The sequence below is a fragment of the Ambystoma mexicanum genome, chromosome 4q (genome assembly GCF_040938575.1).
Source record: "Ambystoma mexicanum isolate Mex_15411 chromosome 4q, UKY_AmexF1_1, whole genome shotgun sequence".
Lineage (NCBI taxonomy): Eukaryota > Metazoa > Chordata > Amphibia > Caudata > Ambystomatidae > Ambystoma > Ambystoma mexicanum.
The window spans coordinates 1,294,494,480-1,294,513,970 of record NC_090928.1 but is presented as its reverse complement, the minus strand read 5'-3'; the positions used below and the strand labels follow the sequence as shown (position 1 = coordinate 1,294,513,970).

Here is a 19,491-nt window from a genome sequence, read left to right as displayed (position 1 = left end):
TCAGGTAAGGGGCCATTACAAAGCCATTACAAAGGAGCAGCGTTCCTTCCTTCCTTCGATTGAATGAGTTGGAGCGGATGGTACCCATTCTTTTTTTTACCACACAAAACCCATCACAGATTCCTTTACTGCATACTTTTGACCCAGGTTTTTTCCCTGCAAAATGTGTTACGGGGTAGGTTTGGGTGAGCAATATGGAATGAGGAGAGAGGGAACGGGCGGAAGGACTGTTTGGGTGTCCCCCAAGATTCAGCGAGGAAAATCAGTAATAAATCAGCCATTCAAAATCTGAGGAGAATAAATGGGTAATACCGGGGGGTTGCGCCCAACTCCATGGAGCCGAACATACACCAATGACAGGAGGACAAGACATTACCTGACTCGTCACAATTATAAGGAAATGATGCAAAATTGAGCAAATGCAACAGCAAGGGACCAAATGAAAATGTTGATAAAACCATAGTTTTGGCATTTATTCGAAAAGATGGAGAAGCAAAATTCATTTACATGGTGACATTTTGGGAAATAGTGGCTCAAATTCCAGTTTTGCGGACAATCGTTATCTTCAGGCATAGACTTGGTCGAGTTGATAGGTGCAGGGAAATCAATGTTATATTTCGACCCTTATATGGGATCGCTCAGAGGAGTCCTGCTGGAGGGCTTGGTGCACGACACACACATTAAGAAAAGGCTATCCGCGGAAGGGACCCCGTCAGAGGCACTAAAGACGAACAGGGGTGTGTGCCAGCGCCCCTGCTGTTTCATTTGTAAATGGCTGATGTGCAAGAAATATTTGTTAATATGAACTTAATAAAATATACATAGCTATGCCAAAATTGGGTATCATGTAATATTATAACGACCAATAATATCGCCATATATATGGTCGTGGGGTAAGGCCATAGGCAGTATTATTAGTGGGGATAATTTATAGAGTTAATGGGACCGGGGGTTGCAGGGGTGTCCCCCACTCCATTAAAAAAATTACGGGGGTTGCAGGGGTGTCCCCCGCAGATTCCATGGCTTAATATTGCCGCAAAAATATGGCAATTTTCTTGAATGCGGATATTTTTGCGGGCATATTAACACATGGAACCCCTAAATTGGTTGGCTTATGCCAACAACGTTACACTTTTTTTTATCAAATCCTGATTGGCCTGCAAATAAAATGATCATCTTTCGTGAAATATGTGCAAAAGAACAGACTCGTAGTAAACTCTAATAAAACCCAATATTTTAATTTTCTCAAAGGAAAGAAATCCCTTAGGATTTAATTGGAAGATTGGCCAGGAAAGAATGTAAACTGCTCAAGAATTGACATATTTGAGCTTCTCATGTTGAAGCTCGATCAGGAATGAGGACATTTGAAATAAAATATAGTGAAAAAACGAAATCATTGCTAAATCAGCTGAAGCGAATATACATTTTCAAATTGTACACTGTTACCATCATTCAAATAATACAATGAGAAATTTGTTCCAATACATTTTTATATGGTATGGAACGCAAAAGCGAGAACCTGGGGCAATTTTAAATGAATATGAAGGTACGATGTGGAAAAAGGTGATAGGATTGCCCATGTCAATACCAAGCCCTGTAATCAGATAGAAATTGCGGTGCAGCTCTATGGAAGTGATGTGGGTATGGAAACGGCTCCAATGGTACGAGGAAATCATTCATCTAGTAAAACAATTCCCTATTTGCTGATCTGCAAACTATGTTGTGAGAAATGTCCATGACAGAATGGAATAACTTTGCACATTTCAATCCGAATATACCACTTGTCCTACCTAGGGGCTTGCCGATATTGATATCCAATCCAATATACGTCACAAGGAAGCAGTTGGATAGGAACTGGATCAACACAGTAGATCAGTGAAGTCTTACTCCTTGTTTAAGCGTGTTGCTCTAATCGATTGCCCGATGAAGTTAATGCCAAACTAGCTGATTAGGTGCCCATCAAGTAAATGTCAGGAAGTGTATATAATTATAATTGCTTTTTTTATAACGGCTTAATACCAAAGTGATTTCTAAGCACAGACCCAGGATTCGGACCTATGTTGCTCTGCGTCGTCTTACTGCCAAGACGAGCATGTTGCCACTGAGCCAAACACCCGTGCCCGGTAGGCGGTTTAAATGTAATCTTGCACCTACATGGGAAGTACTAGGCTCCTGATTACAAATTCCAAAAGCCCTGCGATATTACTAATTATGTAAAGATAAAAATATGCAGGAAACGCTAAAACATCTCTTCACAGAATGCAAGGAAACATTTGATCTAAGCATTCATTATTTTGGAAAATTCACCTACATTCAGAAATGGCTGCAGCTCAACTCTGGTTTAGATTTATGGGGGGTGAAAAGACTGGAGGGGGGTGTCTGTACTCCTGCTTTCTATATGGCAGAGGAGAGGCACATGAGGCGTCGATGGATCCTTCTTGAGTGGCCCCCTTTAAGGCAGGAGCCACGATCGTCTATAGTCGTTGAAGAAGGTGAACTTGGTGTCGAGAATCCATGATAAAATGTTCAGTGGCGTTGAGGCAGTGAATTCGGTCCCGGTGGTGCTCGTCGACGATCTGTCGGGGACTTCCTGCGAGGATAAGGTGTGCGGGGCACCTCAGCGTTGATAGTTCAGAACTGCAAAGAGTCTATGAAGAACTTTGGCCCAGCAAGGGTGCCGAGTCGTCCGGCCTCTCTGTGGTCTTCGGGCAGTGGGAAACTCACCGGTGGATTCTTCTCGGCGCGTCAGTGGCCTCGACTTTCTCTGGCAGAAAAAAACGGTTGACGGTGTGGACAAGGGAGTCCAGGGATTCAAGTGTTTCTTAGGCAAAGGTGTAGCGTTGCTGCTCTGGTCGTCACCAGCACGGCGTCAAGCGGACCCCGCTTATGGGCAACACGACTCAACGGGCTTCTAGCGGTAACAACGTTACCTCCGAACAGTGATCGATGACTGGAGACGGCTGTCTGGTGCTTCTCTTCGTTCTCCTCGGCGGTCCCGTCTCTGGTCGACAATCTTTCGAAGACTGGCTTCCAGGGCGCTTCGGCGAAGGTTTAGCGGTCTGCACAATGTTCCCTCATAGCTCGGGGAAAGGTCTCCTTAGCAGGTCCTCTCTTGGACCAGTCCTTGACAACCTCAACAGCTTTCTGATAGAGTCAAACCTAATGCAGCAGCAGTTTTTCTTCTTCCAGCTGGGCTTCAAGGATGAGCATCAAGTATCAACTTCAGCTTCTTAATGAATTCTAGCAGTGAGAGGCCCCCAGATATACTGTTCTGTCTCTCATTCATTCTGCTGGTCACACTCGGGCAACCAATCACTCAGATGGGCATTCAGGCAGTCAGGCAGCCAATCAGGTGCACAGTACACTCAGGCCATTATCCTCCCTCTCAGACACTAACAACAAGGAATGTGTATTGGGACAAGTACCCAGCCATTCAACACTACACACTGCATTCATACCCGTTTCGGGCAGGGCTGTCTCATCCTTTGTGTCACATACCAGAAAATAGACATCCACAACAAGAAGTGCATATTGGTCACACGCTCCATTCACTCAGGTCCCACCCCAAGGGTGTACCCACAACACACAGTCACTGGGAAGGCTCCAGCCAGTCTGGTCTGGATTTACACACAATACCATATATGGAGCTTCCACCCAACAGCCAGACAGGGGGCACTACCGTATAGGGAACTTCCACCCAACAGCCAGTCAGGGGGAAGGGATAGAGTCAGGGCTTCCCAGGACTTTGGGAATACAAGGTAACAACCAATAGAAAGCAAGAGGCCACAGGGGCCATCTTGTTTGCTATCAGGAATCAACTGATTCCAATGGCAGGGCCTGGGTATCCCAAAATGGAGGATACTCAGAGCACCTGTCAAATTCAGAGTAGCTGTCACCAGCTCATACCCTGCTCTGTGGGCCACACACAGGTGCCCAAAAACATACACTAGGGGCACAGGGTTATCATAGGTGACATAAGCGTATCCCATGGGTCTGTTCACCATGACCAAAAAGAGGAAGAGCTGCACTGCCATGAGTCCCACATGGACTGAAAAAGGAGTACAGGACAAGGACAGGGAGGCTCTGTCCCTCCAATGCATTTCCAGCATCACAGGGGGGTCATAATAATTGATTTTAGCACTGTACTGGTTTCTGACAAACTTGTATACATTTTTAGAAACTAATGAACTGATGGGATGAATAAGGAAATATGTTGTATTATCCTTTTCTTTTCAACAAAATTAAATGTAGAATGTGGGTGATTTGTAGGTTGGTGTTATTTCTTGAATGTAATTATTGTGACTGTAGTTCAATGAAACTTGTATTAGAGTGATGATTATTGATATGTATTTAAACATTATTTTCTTTTTTTATGAAAGGTTTGTAAGAACCATAACCCAAAAATAATAATTAAAAAAGACAAGACATAACTATTTCTGACAGTTCACCCAAGTCCGGTAATTACTGTTAGGGAGAATTCTCTTCTATGGCTAATTTCCCTTACCTATAGAGTCCCCCAGCAGCTTTGCTGGATTTGAAGGGTTTATTTATTTCTCTTGCTAAGAGTGAGACCCTTTTTTCCCACTCTTAGGCAGATTGCTAGTGTGTGTTTTAGGCTATCTTGTGTGCTTATGGTCTATGGGGTTTTTCTCACCCTCATAGGAATCATCTTTTTACATGTGTGGTACACAGCACCCTCAGTGCAGTAACACAGGGGTGAGGTATGCACAACATTTACTATTTCAAAAGGTCTTGTGGAAGTTGTGGAAAAAGAAAAATCCTTTGCTAAATAACTTTTAAACTAGGCGCTTGCACCCTACATGTACATGGCCTGTGTTGGTGTTCTTGCATGACCCCTTGTTTCATCCTTAAGTCTTCATTGCGGTAGAGACGAAGTTACCCACCCCCCCCACACAGATGCCTACTCCCCCTAATCACCCAACTACCTGGCCAAGCTACCCTTGTATATGTACCTGCTTTTCACCCTATAAATATGTACCTGTGATGCATACCTACCCCTACCCCTACCCCTAACCCCTGACCCATGTAACTGGTAAAGTGTCTCCTGATGCCGAAAGGTTTGTGTGCGCTATACAAATGAAAAAATAAATAAATAAATATATTGCCTTCTATGCATGCACGTCACGGGGGTGCACGCAGTGGCCTCACCTGCACCGGGTGTCATTTCATTGTGTAGTAATTGCCAAGCAGATGCCGCAGCTTCAGGGAGTCCTTCGTGGCCCCATCTGAAGACTCTGCTTCACCGCCATCTGGGCCTTTTTCCAGGGTCAGACTGTGAAGGAAGGTACAGGATGAGAGGATTTCCAGTCAGTGGGACCAGCATTGACAGAGTAATCACTAATGCACTGGACGACCGCGCCCCACACCCCTGTGATATGGGCTTTATGTAAAGAGCGCCCAGTCAGCATTTACCATCCCCGCAACGTGCTCTAGGCTGGGGTTAAAGAGATATAGTGCTTACATAGGACACATACATGTTACATAATGGGAACGGGTTGCTGTCATGGATTACTGTAGTGGGATCGCTTGAGTTTTGCTTTATGTATTTAATGGGAACGGGTTGCTGTCAGGGATTACTGGAGTGGGATCACTTGAGTTTTGCTTTATGTATTTAATGGGAACGGGTTGCTGTCATGGATTACTGGAGTGGGATCGCTTGTGTTTTGCTTTATGTATTTAATGGGAACGGGTTGCTGTCATGGATTACTGGAGTGGGATCACTTGAGTTTTGCTTTGTGTATTTAATGGGAATGGGTTGCTGTCAGGGATTACTGGAGCGGGATCACTTGAGTTTTGCTTTATGTATTTAATGGGAACAGGTTGCTTCCGGGATTACTGGAGTGGGATCGCTAGAGTTTTGCTTTATGTATTTAATGGGAACGGGTTGCTTCCGGGATTACTGGAGTGGGATCGCTTGAGTTTTGCTTTATGTATTGCTGTCATGGATTATTGGAGTGGGATCGCTTGAGTTTTGATTTATGTATTGCTGTCATGGATTACTGGAGTGGGATCGCTTGTGCTTTGCTTCATGTATTTAATGGGAACGGGTTGCTGTCATGGAAAACTGGAGTAGGATCGCTTGAGTGTTGATTTATGTATTTAATGGGCACGGGTTGCTGTCAGGGATTACTGGAGTGGGATCACTTGAGTTTTGCTTTATGTATTTAATGGGAACGGGTTGCTGTCATGGAATACTGGAGTAGGATCGCTTGAGTTTTGATTTATGTATTTAATGGGAATGGGTTGCTGTCAGGGATTACTGGAGTGGGATCCCTTGTGTTTTGCTTTATGTATTTAATGGGAACGAGTTGCTGTCATGGAATACTGGAGTAGGATCGCTTGAGTTTTGATTTATGTATTTAATGGGAACGGGTTGCTGTCAGGGATTACTGGAGTGGGATCGCTAGAGTTTTGCTTTGTGTATTTAATGGGAACCGGTTGCTGTCAGGGATTACTGGAGTGGGATCGCTTGAGTTTTGCTTTATGTATTTAATGGGAACGGGTTGCTGTCATGGATTACTGGAGTGGGATCGCTTGAGTTTTGCTTTATGTATTTAATGGTAACGGGTTGCTGTCATGGATTACTGGAGTGGGATCACTTGAGTTTTGCTTTATGTATTTAATGGGAACGGGTTGCTGTCATGGAATACTGGAGTAGGATCGCTTGAGTTTTGATTTATGTATTTAATGGGAACCGGTTGCTGTCAGGGATTACTGGAGTGGGATCCCTTGAGTTTTGGTTTATGTATTTAATGGGAACGGGTTGCTGTCAGGGAGTACTGGAGTGGGAATGCTAGAGTTTTGCTTTGTGTATTTAATGGGAACGGGTTGCTGTCAGGGATTACTGGAGTGGGATCCCTTGAGTTTTGCTTTATGTATTTAATGGGAACGGTTTGCTGTCATGGATTACTGGAGTAGGATCGCTTGAGTTTTGCTTTATGTATTTAATGGGAACGGGTTGCTGTCAGGGATTACTGGAGTGGAATCGATTGAGTTTTGCTTTATGTATTTAATGGGAACGGGTTGCTGTCAGGGAGTACTGGAGTGGGAATGCTAGAGTTTTGCTTTATGTATTTATTGGGAACGGGTTGCTGTCATGGATTACTGGAGTGGGATCACTTGAGTTTTGCTTTATGTATTTAATGGGAACGGGTTGCTGTCATGGATTACTGGAGTGGGATCGCTTGAATTTTGCTTTATGTATTTAATGGGAACGGGTTGCTGTCAGGGATTACTGGAGTGGGATCGCTAGAGTTTTGCTTTGTGTATTTAATGGGAACGGGTTGCTTCCGGGATTACTGGAGTGGGATTGCTTGAGTTTTGCTTTATGTATTTAATGGGAACGGGTTGCTGTCATGGAATACTGGAGTAGGATCGCTTGAGTTTTGATTTATGTATTTAATGGGAACCGGTTGCTGTCATGGATTACTGAGTGGGATCACTTGCGTTTTGCTTTATGTATTTAATGGGAACGGGTTGCTGTCATGGATTACTGGAGTGGGATCACTTGAGTTTTGCTTTATGTATTTAATGGGAACGGGTTGCTGTCAGGGAGTACTGGAGTGGGAATGCTAGAGTTTTGCTTTGTGTATTTAATGGGAACGGGTTGCTGTCAGGGATTACTGGAGTGGGATCCCTTGAGTTTTGCTTTATGTATTTTATGGGAACGGGTTGCTGTCAGGGATTACTGGAGTGGGATCGCTTGAGTTTTGCTTTATGTATTTAATGGGAACGGGTTGCTGTCAGGGAGTACTGGAGTGGGAATGCTAGAGTTTTGCTTTGTGTATTTAATGGGAACAGGTTGCTGTCAGGGATTACTGGAGTGGGATCCCTTGAGTTTTGCTTTATGTATTTAATGGGAACGGGTTTCTGTCATGGATTACTGGAGTGGGATTGCTTGAGTTTTGCTTTATGTATTTAATGGTAACGGGTTGCTGTCATGGATAACTGGAGTGGGATCACTTGAGTTTTGCTTTATGTATTTAATGGGAATGGGTTGCTGTCAGGGATTACTGGAGTGGGATCGCTTGAGTTCTGCTTTATGTATTTAATGGGAATGGGTTGCTGTCATGGACTACTGGAGTAGGATCGCTTGAGTTCTGCTTTATGTATTTAATGGGAATGGGTTGCTGTCATGGATTACTGGAGTGGGATCACTTGAATTTTGCTTTATGTATTTAATGGGAACGGGTTGCTGTCATGGACTACTGGAGTAGGATCGCTTGAGTTTTGCTTTGTGTATAATGGGAACGGGTTGCTGTCAGGGATTACTGGAGTGGGATCACTTGAGTTTTGCTTTGTGTATAATGGGAATGGGTTGCTGTCATGGATTACTGGAGTGGGATCACTTGAATTTTGCTTTATGTATTTAATGGGAACGGGTTGCTGTCATGGACTACTGGAGTAGGATCGCTTGAGTTTTGCTTTGTGTATAATGGGAACGGGTTGCTGTCAGGGATTACTGGAGTAGGATCGCTTGAGTTTTGCTTTGTGTATAATGGGAACGGGTTGCTGTCAGGGATTACTGGAGTGGGATCACTTGAGTTTTGCTTTGTGTATAATGGGAACGGGTTGCTGTCAGGGATTACTGGAGTGGGATCACTTGAGTTTTGCTTTGTGTATAATGGGAACGGGTTGCTGTCAAGGATTACTGCAGTGGGATCACTTGAGTTTTGCTTTGTGTATAATGGGAACGAGTTGCTGTCAGGGATTACTGGAGTGGGATCCCTTGAGTTTTGCTTTATGTATTTAATGGGAACGGGTTGCTGTCATGGATTACTGGAGTGGGATCACTTGAATTTTACTTCATGTATTTAATGGGAACGGGTTGCTGTCATGGACTACTGGAGTAGGATCGCTTGAGTTTTGCTTTGTGTATAATGGGAACGGGTTGCTGTCAGGGATTACTGGAGTGGGATCACTTGAGTTTTGCTTTGTGTATAATGGGAACGGGTTGCTGTCAAGGATTACTGGAGTGGGATCCCTTGAGTTTTGCTTTATGTATTTAATGGGAACGGGTTGCTGTCATGGATTACTGGAGTGGGATCACTTGAGTTTTGCTTTGTGTATTTAATGGGAATGGGTTGCTGTCATGGATTACTGGAGTAGGATCGCTTGAATTTTGATTTATGTATTGCTGTCATGGATTACTGGAGTGGGATCGCTTGTGCTTTGCTTCATGTATTTAATGGGAACGGGTTGCTGTCATGGAATACTGGAGTAGGATCGCTTGAGTTTTGATTTATGTATTTAATGGGAACCGGTTGCTGTCAGGGATTACTGGAGTGGGATCACTTGAGTTTTACTTCATGTATTTAATAGGAACGGGTTGCTGTCATGGACTACTGGAGTAGGATCGCTTGAGTTTTGCTTTATGTATTTAATGGGAACGGGTTGCTGTCAGGGAGTACTGGAGTGGGAATGCTAGAGTTTTGCTTTGTGTATTTAATGGGAACGGGTTGCTGTCAGGGAGTACTGGAGTGGGAATGCTAGAGTTTTGCTTTGTGTATTTAATGGGAACAGGTTGCTGTCAGGGATTACTGGAGTGGGATCACTTGAATTTTGCTTTATGTATTTAATGGGAACGGGTTGCTGTCATGGACTACTGGAGTAGGATCGCTTGAGTTTTGCTTTGTGTATAATGGGAACGGGTTGCTGTCAGGGATTACTGGAGTGGGATCACTTGAGTTTTGCTTTGTGTATAATGGGAACGGGTTGCTGTCAAGGATTACTGGAGTGGGATCCCTTGAGTTTTGCTTTATGTATTTAATGGGAACGGGTTGCTGTCATGGATTACTGGAGTGGGATCGCTTGAGTTTTGCTTTGTGTATTTAATGGGAACGGGTTGCTGTCATGGAATACTGGAGTACGATTGCTTGGTTTTGATTTATGTATTTAATGGGAACGGGTTGCTATCAGGGAGTACTGGAGTGGGAATGCTAGAGTTTTGCGTTGTGTATTTAATGGGAACGGGTTGCTGTCATGGATTACTGGAGTGGGATCCCTTGAGTTTTGCTTTATGTATTTAATGGGAACGGGTTGCTGTCATGGATTAGTGGAGTGGGATCACTTGAGTTTTGCTTTATGTATTTAATGGGAACGGGTTGCTGTCATGGATTACTGGAGTGGGATCCCTTAAGTTTTGCTTTATGTATTTAATGGGAACGGGTTGCTGTCATGGATTACTGGAGTGGGATCACTTGAGTTTTGCTTTATGTATTTAATGGGAACGGGTTGCTGTCATGGATTACTGGAGTGGGATCACTTGAGTTTTGCTTTATGTATTTAATAGTAAAGGGTTGCTGTCATGGATTACTGGAGTGGGATCACTTGAGTTTTGCTTCATGTATTTAATGGCAACGTGTTGCTGTCAGGGATTACTGGAGTGGGATCGCTTGAGTTTTGCTTTATGTATTGCTGTCATGGATTACTGTAGTGGGATCGCTTGAGTTTTGCTTTATGTATTGCTGTCATGGATTACTGGAGTGGGATCGCTTGAGTTTTGATTTATGTATTGCTGTCATGGATTACTGGAGTGGGATCGCTTAAGTTCTGCTTCATGTATTTAATGGGAATGGGTTGCTGTCATGGAATACTGGAGTAGGATCGCTTGAGTTTTGATTAATGTATTTAATGGGAACGGGTTTCTGTCAGGGATTACTGGAGTGGGATCACTTGAGTTTTGCTTTATGTATTTAATGGGAACGGGTTGCTGTCAGGGATTACTGGAGTGGGATCACTTGAGTTTTGCTTTGTGTATTTAATGGGAACGGGTTGCTGTCAGGGAGTACTGGAGCGGGATCGCTAGAGTTTTGCTTTGTGTATTTAATGGGAACAGGGTGCTGTCAGGGATTACTGGAGTGGGATCACTTGAATTTTGCTTTATGTATTTAATGGGAACGGGTTGCTGTCATGGACTACTGGAGTAGGATCGCTTGAGTTTTGCTTTGTGTATAATGGGAACGGGTTGCTGTCAGGGATTACTGGAGTGGGATCACTTGAGTTTTGCTTTGTGTATAATGGGAACGGGTTGCTGTCAAGGATTACTGGAGTGGGATCCCTTGAGTTTTGCTTTATGTATTTAATGGGAACGGGTTGCTGTCATGGATTACTGGAGTGGGATCGCTTGAGTTTTGCTTTGTGTATTTAATGGGAATGGGTTGCTGTCATGGATTACTGGAGTGGGATCGCTTGAGTTTTGCTTTATGTATTTAATGGGAACGGGTTGCTATCAGGGAGTACTGGAGTGGGAATGCTAGAGTTTTGCGTTGTGTATTTAATGGGAACGGGTTGCTGTCTTGGATTACTGGAGTGGGATCCCTTGAGTTTTGCTTCATGTATTTAATGGGAACGGGTTGCTGTCATGGATTAGTGGAGTGGGATCACTTGAGTTTTGCTTTATGTATTTAATGGGAACGGGTTGCTGTCATGGATTACTGGAGTGGGATCACTTGAGTTTTGCTTTATGTATTTAATGGGAACGGGTTGCTGTCATGGATTACTGGAGTGGGATCACTTGAGTTTTGCTTTATGTATTTAATGGTAACGGGTTGCTGTCATGGATTACTGGAGTGGGATCACTTGAGTTTTGCTTCATGTATTTAATGGCAACGTGTTGCTGTCAGGGATTACTGGAGTGGGATCGCTTGAGTTTTGCTTTATGTATTGCTGTCATGGATTACTGTAGTGGGATCGCTTGAGTTTTGCTTTATGTATTGCTGTCATGGATTACTGGAGTGGGATCGCTTGAGTTTTGATTTATGTATTGCTGTCATGGATTACTGGAGTGGGATCGCTTAAGTTCTGCTTCATGTATTTAATGGGAATGGGTTGCTGTCATGGAATACTGGAGTAGGATCGCTTGAGTTTTGATTAATGTATTTAATGGGAACAGGTTTCTGTCAGGGATTACTGGAGTGGGATCACTTGAGTTTTGCTTTATGTATTTAATGGGAACGGGTTGCTGTCAGGGATTACTGGAGTGGGATCACTTGAGTTTTGCTTTATGTATTTAATGGGAACGGGTTGCTGTCAGGGATTACTGGAGCGGGATCGCTTGAGTTTTGCATTATGTATTTAATGGGTTGCTGTCATGGATTACTGGAGTGGGATCACTTGAGTTTTGCTTTATGTATTTAATGGGAACGGGTTGCTGTCATGGAATACTGGAGTAGGATTGCTTGGTTTTGATTTATGTATTTAATGGGAACCGGTTGCTGTCAGGGAGTACTGGAGTGGGATCGCTAGAGTTTTGCGTCATGTATTTAATGGGAATGGGTTGCTGTCAGGGAGTACTGGAGTGGGATCGCTAGAGTTTTGCTTTGTGCATTTAATGGGAACCGGTTGCTGTCAGGGATTACTGGAGTAGGATTGCTTGGTTTTGATTCATGTATTTAATGGGAACGGGTTGCTGTCAGGGAGTACTGGAGTGGGATCGCTAGTGTTTTGCTTTGTGTATTTAATGGGAACGGGTTGCTGTCATGGAATACTGGAGTAGGATTGCTTGGTTTTGATTTATGTATTTAATGGGAACGGGTTGCTGTCAGGGAGTACTGGAGTGGGATCGCTAGAGTTTTGCTTTGTGTATTTAATGGGAACGGGTTGCTGTCATGGAATACTGGAGTAGGATTGCTTGGTTTTGATTTATGTATTTAATGGGAACGGGTTGCTGTCATGGATTACTGGAGTGGGATCGCTTGAGTTTTGCTTCATGTATTTAATGGGAACGGGTTGCTGTCATGGATTACTGGAGTGGGATCCCTTGAGTTTTGCTTTATGTATTTAATGGGAACGGGTTGCTGTCAGTGAGTACTGGAGTTGGATCGCTAGAGTTTTGCTTTGTGTATTTAATGGGAACGGGTTGCTGTCATGGAATACTGGAGTAGGATTGCTTGGTTTTGATTTATGTATTTAATGGGAACGGGTTGCTGTCAGGGAGTACTGGAGTGGGATCGCTAGAGTTTTGCTTTGTGTATTTAATGGGAACGGGTTGCTGTCATGGAATACTGGAGTAGGATTGCTTGGTTTTGATTTATGTATTTAATGGGAACGGGTTGCTGTCAGGGAGTACTGGAGTGGGATCGCTAGAGTTTTGCTTTGTGTATTTAATGGGAACGGGTTGCTGTCATGGAATACTGGAGTAGGATTGCTTGGTTTTGATTTATGTATTTAATGGGAACGGGTTGCTGTCAGGGAGTACTGGAGTGGGATCGCTAGAGTTTTGCTTTGTGTATTTAATTGGAACGGGTTGCTGTCATGGAATACTGGAGTAGGATTGCTTGGTTTTGATTTATGTATTTAATGGGATCGGGTTGCTGTCAGGGAGTACTGGAGTGGGATCGCTAGAGTTTTGCTTTGTGTATTTAATGGGAACGGGTTGCTGTCATGGAATACTGGAGTAGGATTGCTTGGTTTTGATTTATGTATTTAATGGGAACGGGTTGCTGTCATGGATTACTGGAGTGGGATCGCTTGAGTTTTGCTTCATGTATTTAATGGGAACGGGTTGCTGTCAGGGAGTACTGGAGTGGGATCGCTAGAGTTTTGCTTTGTGTATTTAATGGGAACGGGTTGCTGTCATGGAATACTGGAGTAGGATTGCTTGGTTTTGATTTATGTATTTAATGGGAACGGGTTGCTGTCAGGGAATACTGGAGTGGGATCGCTAGAGTTTTGCTTTGTGTATTTAATGGGAACGGGTTGCTGTCATGGAATACTGGAGTAGGATTGCTTGGTTTTGATTTATGTATTTAATGGGAACGGGTTGCTGTCAGGGAGTTTTGGAGTGGGATCGCTAGAGTTTTGCTTTGTGTATTTAATGGGAACGGGTTGCTGTCAGGGAGTACTAGAGTGGGATCGCTAGAGTTTTGCTTTGTGTATTTAATGGGAACCGGTTGCTGTCAGGGATTACTGGAGTAGGATCCCTTGAGTTTTGCTTTATGTATTTAATAGGAACGGGTTGCTGTCATGGATTACTGGAGTGGGATCACTTGAGTTTTGCTTTATGTATTTAATGGGAACGGGTTGCTGTCATGGATTACTGGAGTGGGATCACTTGAGTTTTGCTTTATGTATTTAATGGGAACGGGTTGCTGTCATGGATTACTGGAGTGGGATCACTTGAGTTTTGCTTTATCTATTTAATGGGAATGGGTTGCTGTCAGGGATTACTGGAGTGGGATCTTGCTTTATGTATTGAACACAACTGAAGGTTGTGGAGAATGTAAATAACTGCTAACACAGAGAAGAGCATGCACATGAAATGGACATTACAGCATAGGAACATGGGAAAACCTAATGCAAATACATACCACGCATGCAGAAACACACACCAAAGGATGACCGGGTACGTCTGAACATGCCTGTGGATACAGGGCATGCACCTGCAAGCACACACTAACACAAGGACCACCAGGATACCTCGGAACATGCCTGTGTAGTAATGGATAGCACATGCACAACAACGTACACTACTAACACACACTCGCACAAATATGCGTGAAACACACACGCCACTGAATAGCCCACACAAACTCAAGGAACATTGTGAATCGCACATGGTTTCAGAAATACACCACTGTACATAAAATGTTCCACTCTACTAATCCAGGAACCACACACACACACACACACATGTACACACACCAGTGAGTTTAAAAAACAAACACTTTGTTTAAAAAGAGTTAAGGTTACTATGAATTAAGAGTAAAGTTTCATAATATTGGCAATGCAGGTCTTAGCCACTTGCTTGCAAAGGACATGGCCTTCCACGTTCTCAGTGGACCTGTTTCAATTGCTGCCGCAGCAGCACCACCTCAATTTCAGCAGCTTTACAGTGCTTTGGGTACTACCAACCCTGCAAAGGAGCTACACACTAAAGTCAGCCGATGCTGGAAGTGCCAGCACTCAGTGCAAGCAACTCTGTATGGAGCCTTCACTCATGCTACAGCCTTGTGTGTGTTTTAGGGAGCTTGCTTCAGCACTACAGTAGTGGTGCTTTAGGCAGCTTGCTTCAGTATTACAGTGTGACTCTTGTGAAGTGGTGCTTTAGGCAGCTTGCTTCAGTACTACAGTGTGACTCTTGTGAAGTGGTGCTTTAGGCAGCTTGCTTCAGTACTACAGTGTGACTCTTGTGAAGTTGTGCTTTAGGCAGCTTTCTTCAGTACTGCAGTGTGACTCTTGTGAAGTGGTGCTTTAGGCAGCTTGCTTCAGTACTACAGTGTGACTCTTGTGAAGTTGTGCTCTAGGCAGCTTTCTTCAGTACTACAGTGTGACTCTTGTGAAGTGGTGCTCTAGGCAGCTTTCTTCAGTACTACAGTGTGACTTTTGTGAAATGGTGCTTTAGGCAGCTTTCTTCAGTACTACAGTGGCTGATTTTTGCTTACACTGAGTATTGGTAGTAACATTGCCAACTGCAATTCCAGTGTTTGTAGACTTAGTTGTGTGTGGCTGTTGCAATCTTAACTCTTTTCAAAGGCAAGGCCCAATGAGGCTGACACAAATCTGGGGTGCCTTGTGCTCGCCCATAGAAGACATGTGACCTGAAGGTTGAGGCTGGACAGCCGCTTTTGGACAGGCATATAATATAGTTTCTATTAATAGCTGTAAAATATGAAATACATATAATTATTCACAAGTCAACCTTGAAAATGCAAAAGTGCCCTCTACACGTACTTCCCAGTTCTGATGATTTGCTCTCCTGTAACTGCTGTTGGCACTGATATGAATCGCAAAGCAGCTGTGCTTGGTCTGCTCTCCTATAACTGCTGCTGGCACTAATATGAATGGCAAAGTGGCTGTGCTTGGTCTGCAGTGTGACTCTTGTGAAGTGACACTTTAGGCAGCTTCCTTCAGTACTACAGCGTGACTCTTGTGAAGTGGCACTTTGGGCAGCTTCCTTCAGTACTACAGTGTAACTCTTGTGAAGTGCTGCTTTAGGCAGCTTTCTTCAGTACTGCAGTGGGTCTCTTGTGGAGTGGTGCTTTAGGCAGCTTTCTTCAGTACTGCAGTGGGACTCTTGTGAAGTGGTGTGCTCTAGGCAGCTTTCTTCAGTACTACAGTGTGACTCTTGTGAAGTGGCGCTTTAGGCAGTTTTCATCAGTACTACAGTGGGACTCTTGTGGAGGGGTGCTTGAGGCAGCTTTCTGCAGTACCTCAGTGGGACTCTTGTGGAGTGGTGCTTTAGGCAGCTGCTTTGAGGAGCTTCCTTCAGTACTACAGTAGGACGCTTGTGAAGTGCTCCTTTAGGCAGCCTTCTTCAGTACTGCAGTGTGACTCTTGTGAAGTGCTGCTTTAGGCAGCTTTCTTCAGTATTGCAGTGTGACTCTTGTGAAGTGGTGCTTTGGCAGCTTCCTTCAGTACTGCAGTTGGACTCTTGTGAAGTGGCGCTTTAGGCAGCTTCCTTCAGTACTAGAGTGTGACTCTTGTGAAGTGGCGCTTTCGGCAGCTTCCTTCTGTATTGCAGTATGACTCTTGTGAAGTGGTGCTTTGGGCAGCTTCCTTCAGTACTGCAGTTGGACTCTTGTGAAGTGGCACTTTAGGCAGCTTCCTTCAGTACTAGAGTGTGACTCTTGTGAAGTGCCGCTTTCGGCAGCTTCCTTCTGTATTGCAGTATGACTCTTGTGAAGTGGCGCTTTAGGCAACTTCCTTCAGTACTAGAGCATGACTCTTGTGAAATGGCGTTTTGGGCAGCTTCCTTCAGTACTACAGCATGACTCTTGTGAAGTGGCGCTTTGGGCAGCTTCCTTCAGTACTGCAGTATGACTCTTGTGCAGTGGTGCTTTGGGCAGCTTCCTTCAGTACTGCAGTGTGACTCTTGTGAAGTGGTGCTTTGGGCTGCTTTCTTCAGTACTACAGTGGGACTCTTGTGAAGTGGTGCTTTAGGCAGCTTCCTTCAGTACTGCAGTGTGACTCTTGTGTAGTGGTGCTTTGGGCAGCTTCCTTCAGTACTGCAGTATGACTCTTGTGCAGTGGTGCTTTGGGCAGCTTCCTTCAGTACTGCAGTGAGACTCTTGTGAAGTGGTGCTTTGGGCTGCTTTCTTCAGTACTACAGTGGGACTCTTGTGAAGTGGTGCTTTAGGCAGCTTCTTTCAGTACTGCAGTGTGACTCTTGTGTAGTGGTGCTTTGGGCTGCTTTCTTCAGTACTACAGTGGGACTCTTGTGAAGTGCTGCTTTAGGCAGCTTCCTTCAGTACTACAGTGTGACTCTTGTGAAGTGGTGCTTTAGGCAGGTTGCTTCAGTACTACAGTGGGACTCTTGTGTAGTGGTGCTTTGGGCAGCTTCCTTCAGTACTACAGTTGGACTCTTGTGTACTAGTTTCTATTATTAACTGTAAAATATGAAATGCACATAATTATTCACAAGTCAACCTTGAAAATGCAAAAGTCCGCTCTACACGTACTTCCCAGTTCGGATAATTTGCCCTCTTGTAACTGCTGCTGGCACTGCTATGAATGGCAAAGCGGCTGTGCTTCTTTTTCTGCTCTCCTGTAACTGCTGCTGGCACTGATATGAATCGCAAAGCGGCTGTGCTTCTTGTTCTGCTCTCCTGTAACTGCTGCTGACGCTGGTATGAATCGCAAAGCGGCTGTGCTTGGCGTGCTCCCCTGTAACTGCTGCTGCGCTGATATGAATTGCAAAGCGGCTGTGCTTGATCTGCTCTCCTGTAACTGCTGCTGGCACTGATATGAATCTATGAATGACAAAGAGGCTGTGCTTGGTCTGCTCTCCTGTAACTGCTGCTGGCACTGACACGAATCACAAAGCGGCAGTGCTTGGTATGCTCGCCTGTAACTGCTGCTGCGCTGATATGAATTGCAAAGCGGCTGTGCTTTTTGATCTGCTCTCCTGTAACTGCTGCTGGCGCGGATATGAATCGCAAAGCGGCTGTGCTTGGTCTGCTCTCGTGTAACTGCTGCTGGCGCTGATATGAATCGCAAAGCGGCTGTGCTTGGTCTGCTCTCCTGTAACTGCTGCTGGCACTGATATGAATCGCAAAGCGGCTATGTTTAACCTGCTCTCCTGTAACTGCTGCTGGCACTGCTTTGAATCGCAAAGCGGCTGTGCTTCTTGATCTGCTCTCCTGTAACTGCTGCTGGAGCGGATATGAATCGCAAAGCGACTGTGCTTGGTCTGCTCTCGTGTAACTGCTGCTGACGCTGATATGAATCGCAAAGTGGCTGTGCTTGGTGTGCTCTCCTGTTACTGCTGCTGGCGCTGATATGAATCGCAAAGCGCTGTGCTTGATCTGCTCTCCTGTGACTGCTGCTGGCACTGATATGAATCGTAAAGCGGCTGTGCTTGGTCTGCTCTCCTGTAACTGCTGCTGGCACTGCTTTGAATCGCAAAGCGGCTCTGCTTCTTGATCTGCTCTCCTGTAACTGCTGCTGGTGCTCATATGAATCACAAAGTGGCTGTGCTTGGTCGCCTCTCCTGTAACTGCTGCTGGCACTGATATGAATCGTAAAGCGGCTGTGCTTGGTCTGCTCTCTTATAACTGCTGCTGGCACTGCTATGAATTGCAAAGCGGCTGTGCTTGGTCTGCTATCCTGTAACTGCTGCTGGCGCTCATACGAATCGCAAAGTTGCTGTGCTAGGTCTGCTCTCATGTAACTGCTGCTGGCACTGACACGAATCACAAAGCGGCAGTGCTTGGTGTGCTCGCCTGTAACTGCTGCTGCGCTGATATGAATTGCAAAGCGGCTGTGCTTCTTGACCTGCTCTCCTGTAACTGCTGCTGGCACTGATATGAATCGCAAAGCGGCTGTGCTTGGTCTGCTCTCGTGTAACTGCTGCTGGCGCTGATATGAATCGCAAAGCAGCTGTGCTTGATCTGCTCTCCTGTGACTGCTGTTGGCACTGATATGAATCGTACAGTGGCTGTGCTTGGTCTGCTCTCCTGTAACTGCTGCTGGCACTGATATGAATCGCAAAGCGGCTATGTTTAACCTGCTCTCCTGTAACTGCTGCTGGCACTGCTTTGAATCGCAAAGCGGCTGTGCTTCTTGATCTGCTCTCCTGTAACTGCTGCTGGAGCGGATATGAATCGCAAAGCGACTGTGCTTGGTCTGCTCTCGTGTAGCTGCTGCTGGCGCTGATATGAATCGCAAAGCGCTGTGCTTGATCTGCTCTCCTGTGACTGCTGCTGGCACTGATATGAATCACAAAGCGGCTGTGTTTGACCTGCTCTCCTGTTACTGCTGCTGGCGCTGATATGAATCGCAAAGCGCTGTGCTTGATCTGCTCTCCTGTGACTGCTGCTGGCACTGCTTTGAATCGCAAAGCAGCAGTGCTTGACCTGCTCTCCTGTAACTGCTGCTGGCACTGCTTTGAATCTCAAAGCGGCTGTGCTTCTTGATCTGCTCTCCTGTAACTGCTGCTGGTGCTGATATGAATCACAAAGCGGCTGTGCTTGGTCGCCTCTCCTGTAACTGCTGCTGGCACTGATATGAATCGTAAAGCGGCTGTGCTTG

The 19,491-nt window shown here is 45.0% G+C and overlaps 1 protein-coding gene across 1 annotated transcript in view; it reads right to left on the bottom strand.

Annotated features, from left to right (window-relative positions):
• Positions 1-19,491, bottom strand: part of LOC138468389 (NACHT, LRR and PYD domains-containing protein 3-like) — a 350,409-nt gene that overhangs the window by 26,532 nt on the left and 304,386 nt on the right. Inside the window, exon 10 of the mRNA XM_069608929.1 lies at positions 5,170-5,293. Coding sequence (XP_069465030.1) covers positions 5,182-5,293 — 112 coding nt within the window. The 3' untranslated portion in view covers positions 5,170-5,181. The remainder of the gene's footprint in view (positions 1-5,169; positions 5,294-19,491) is intronic.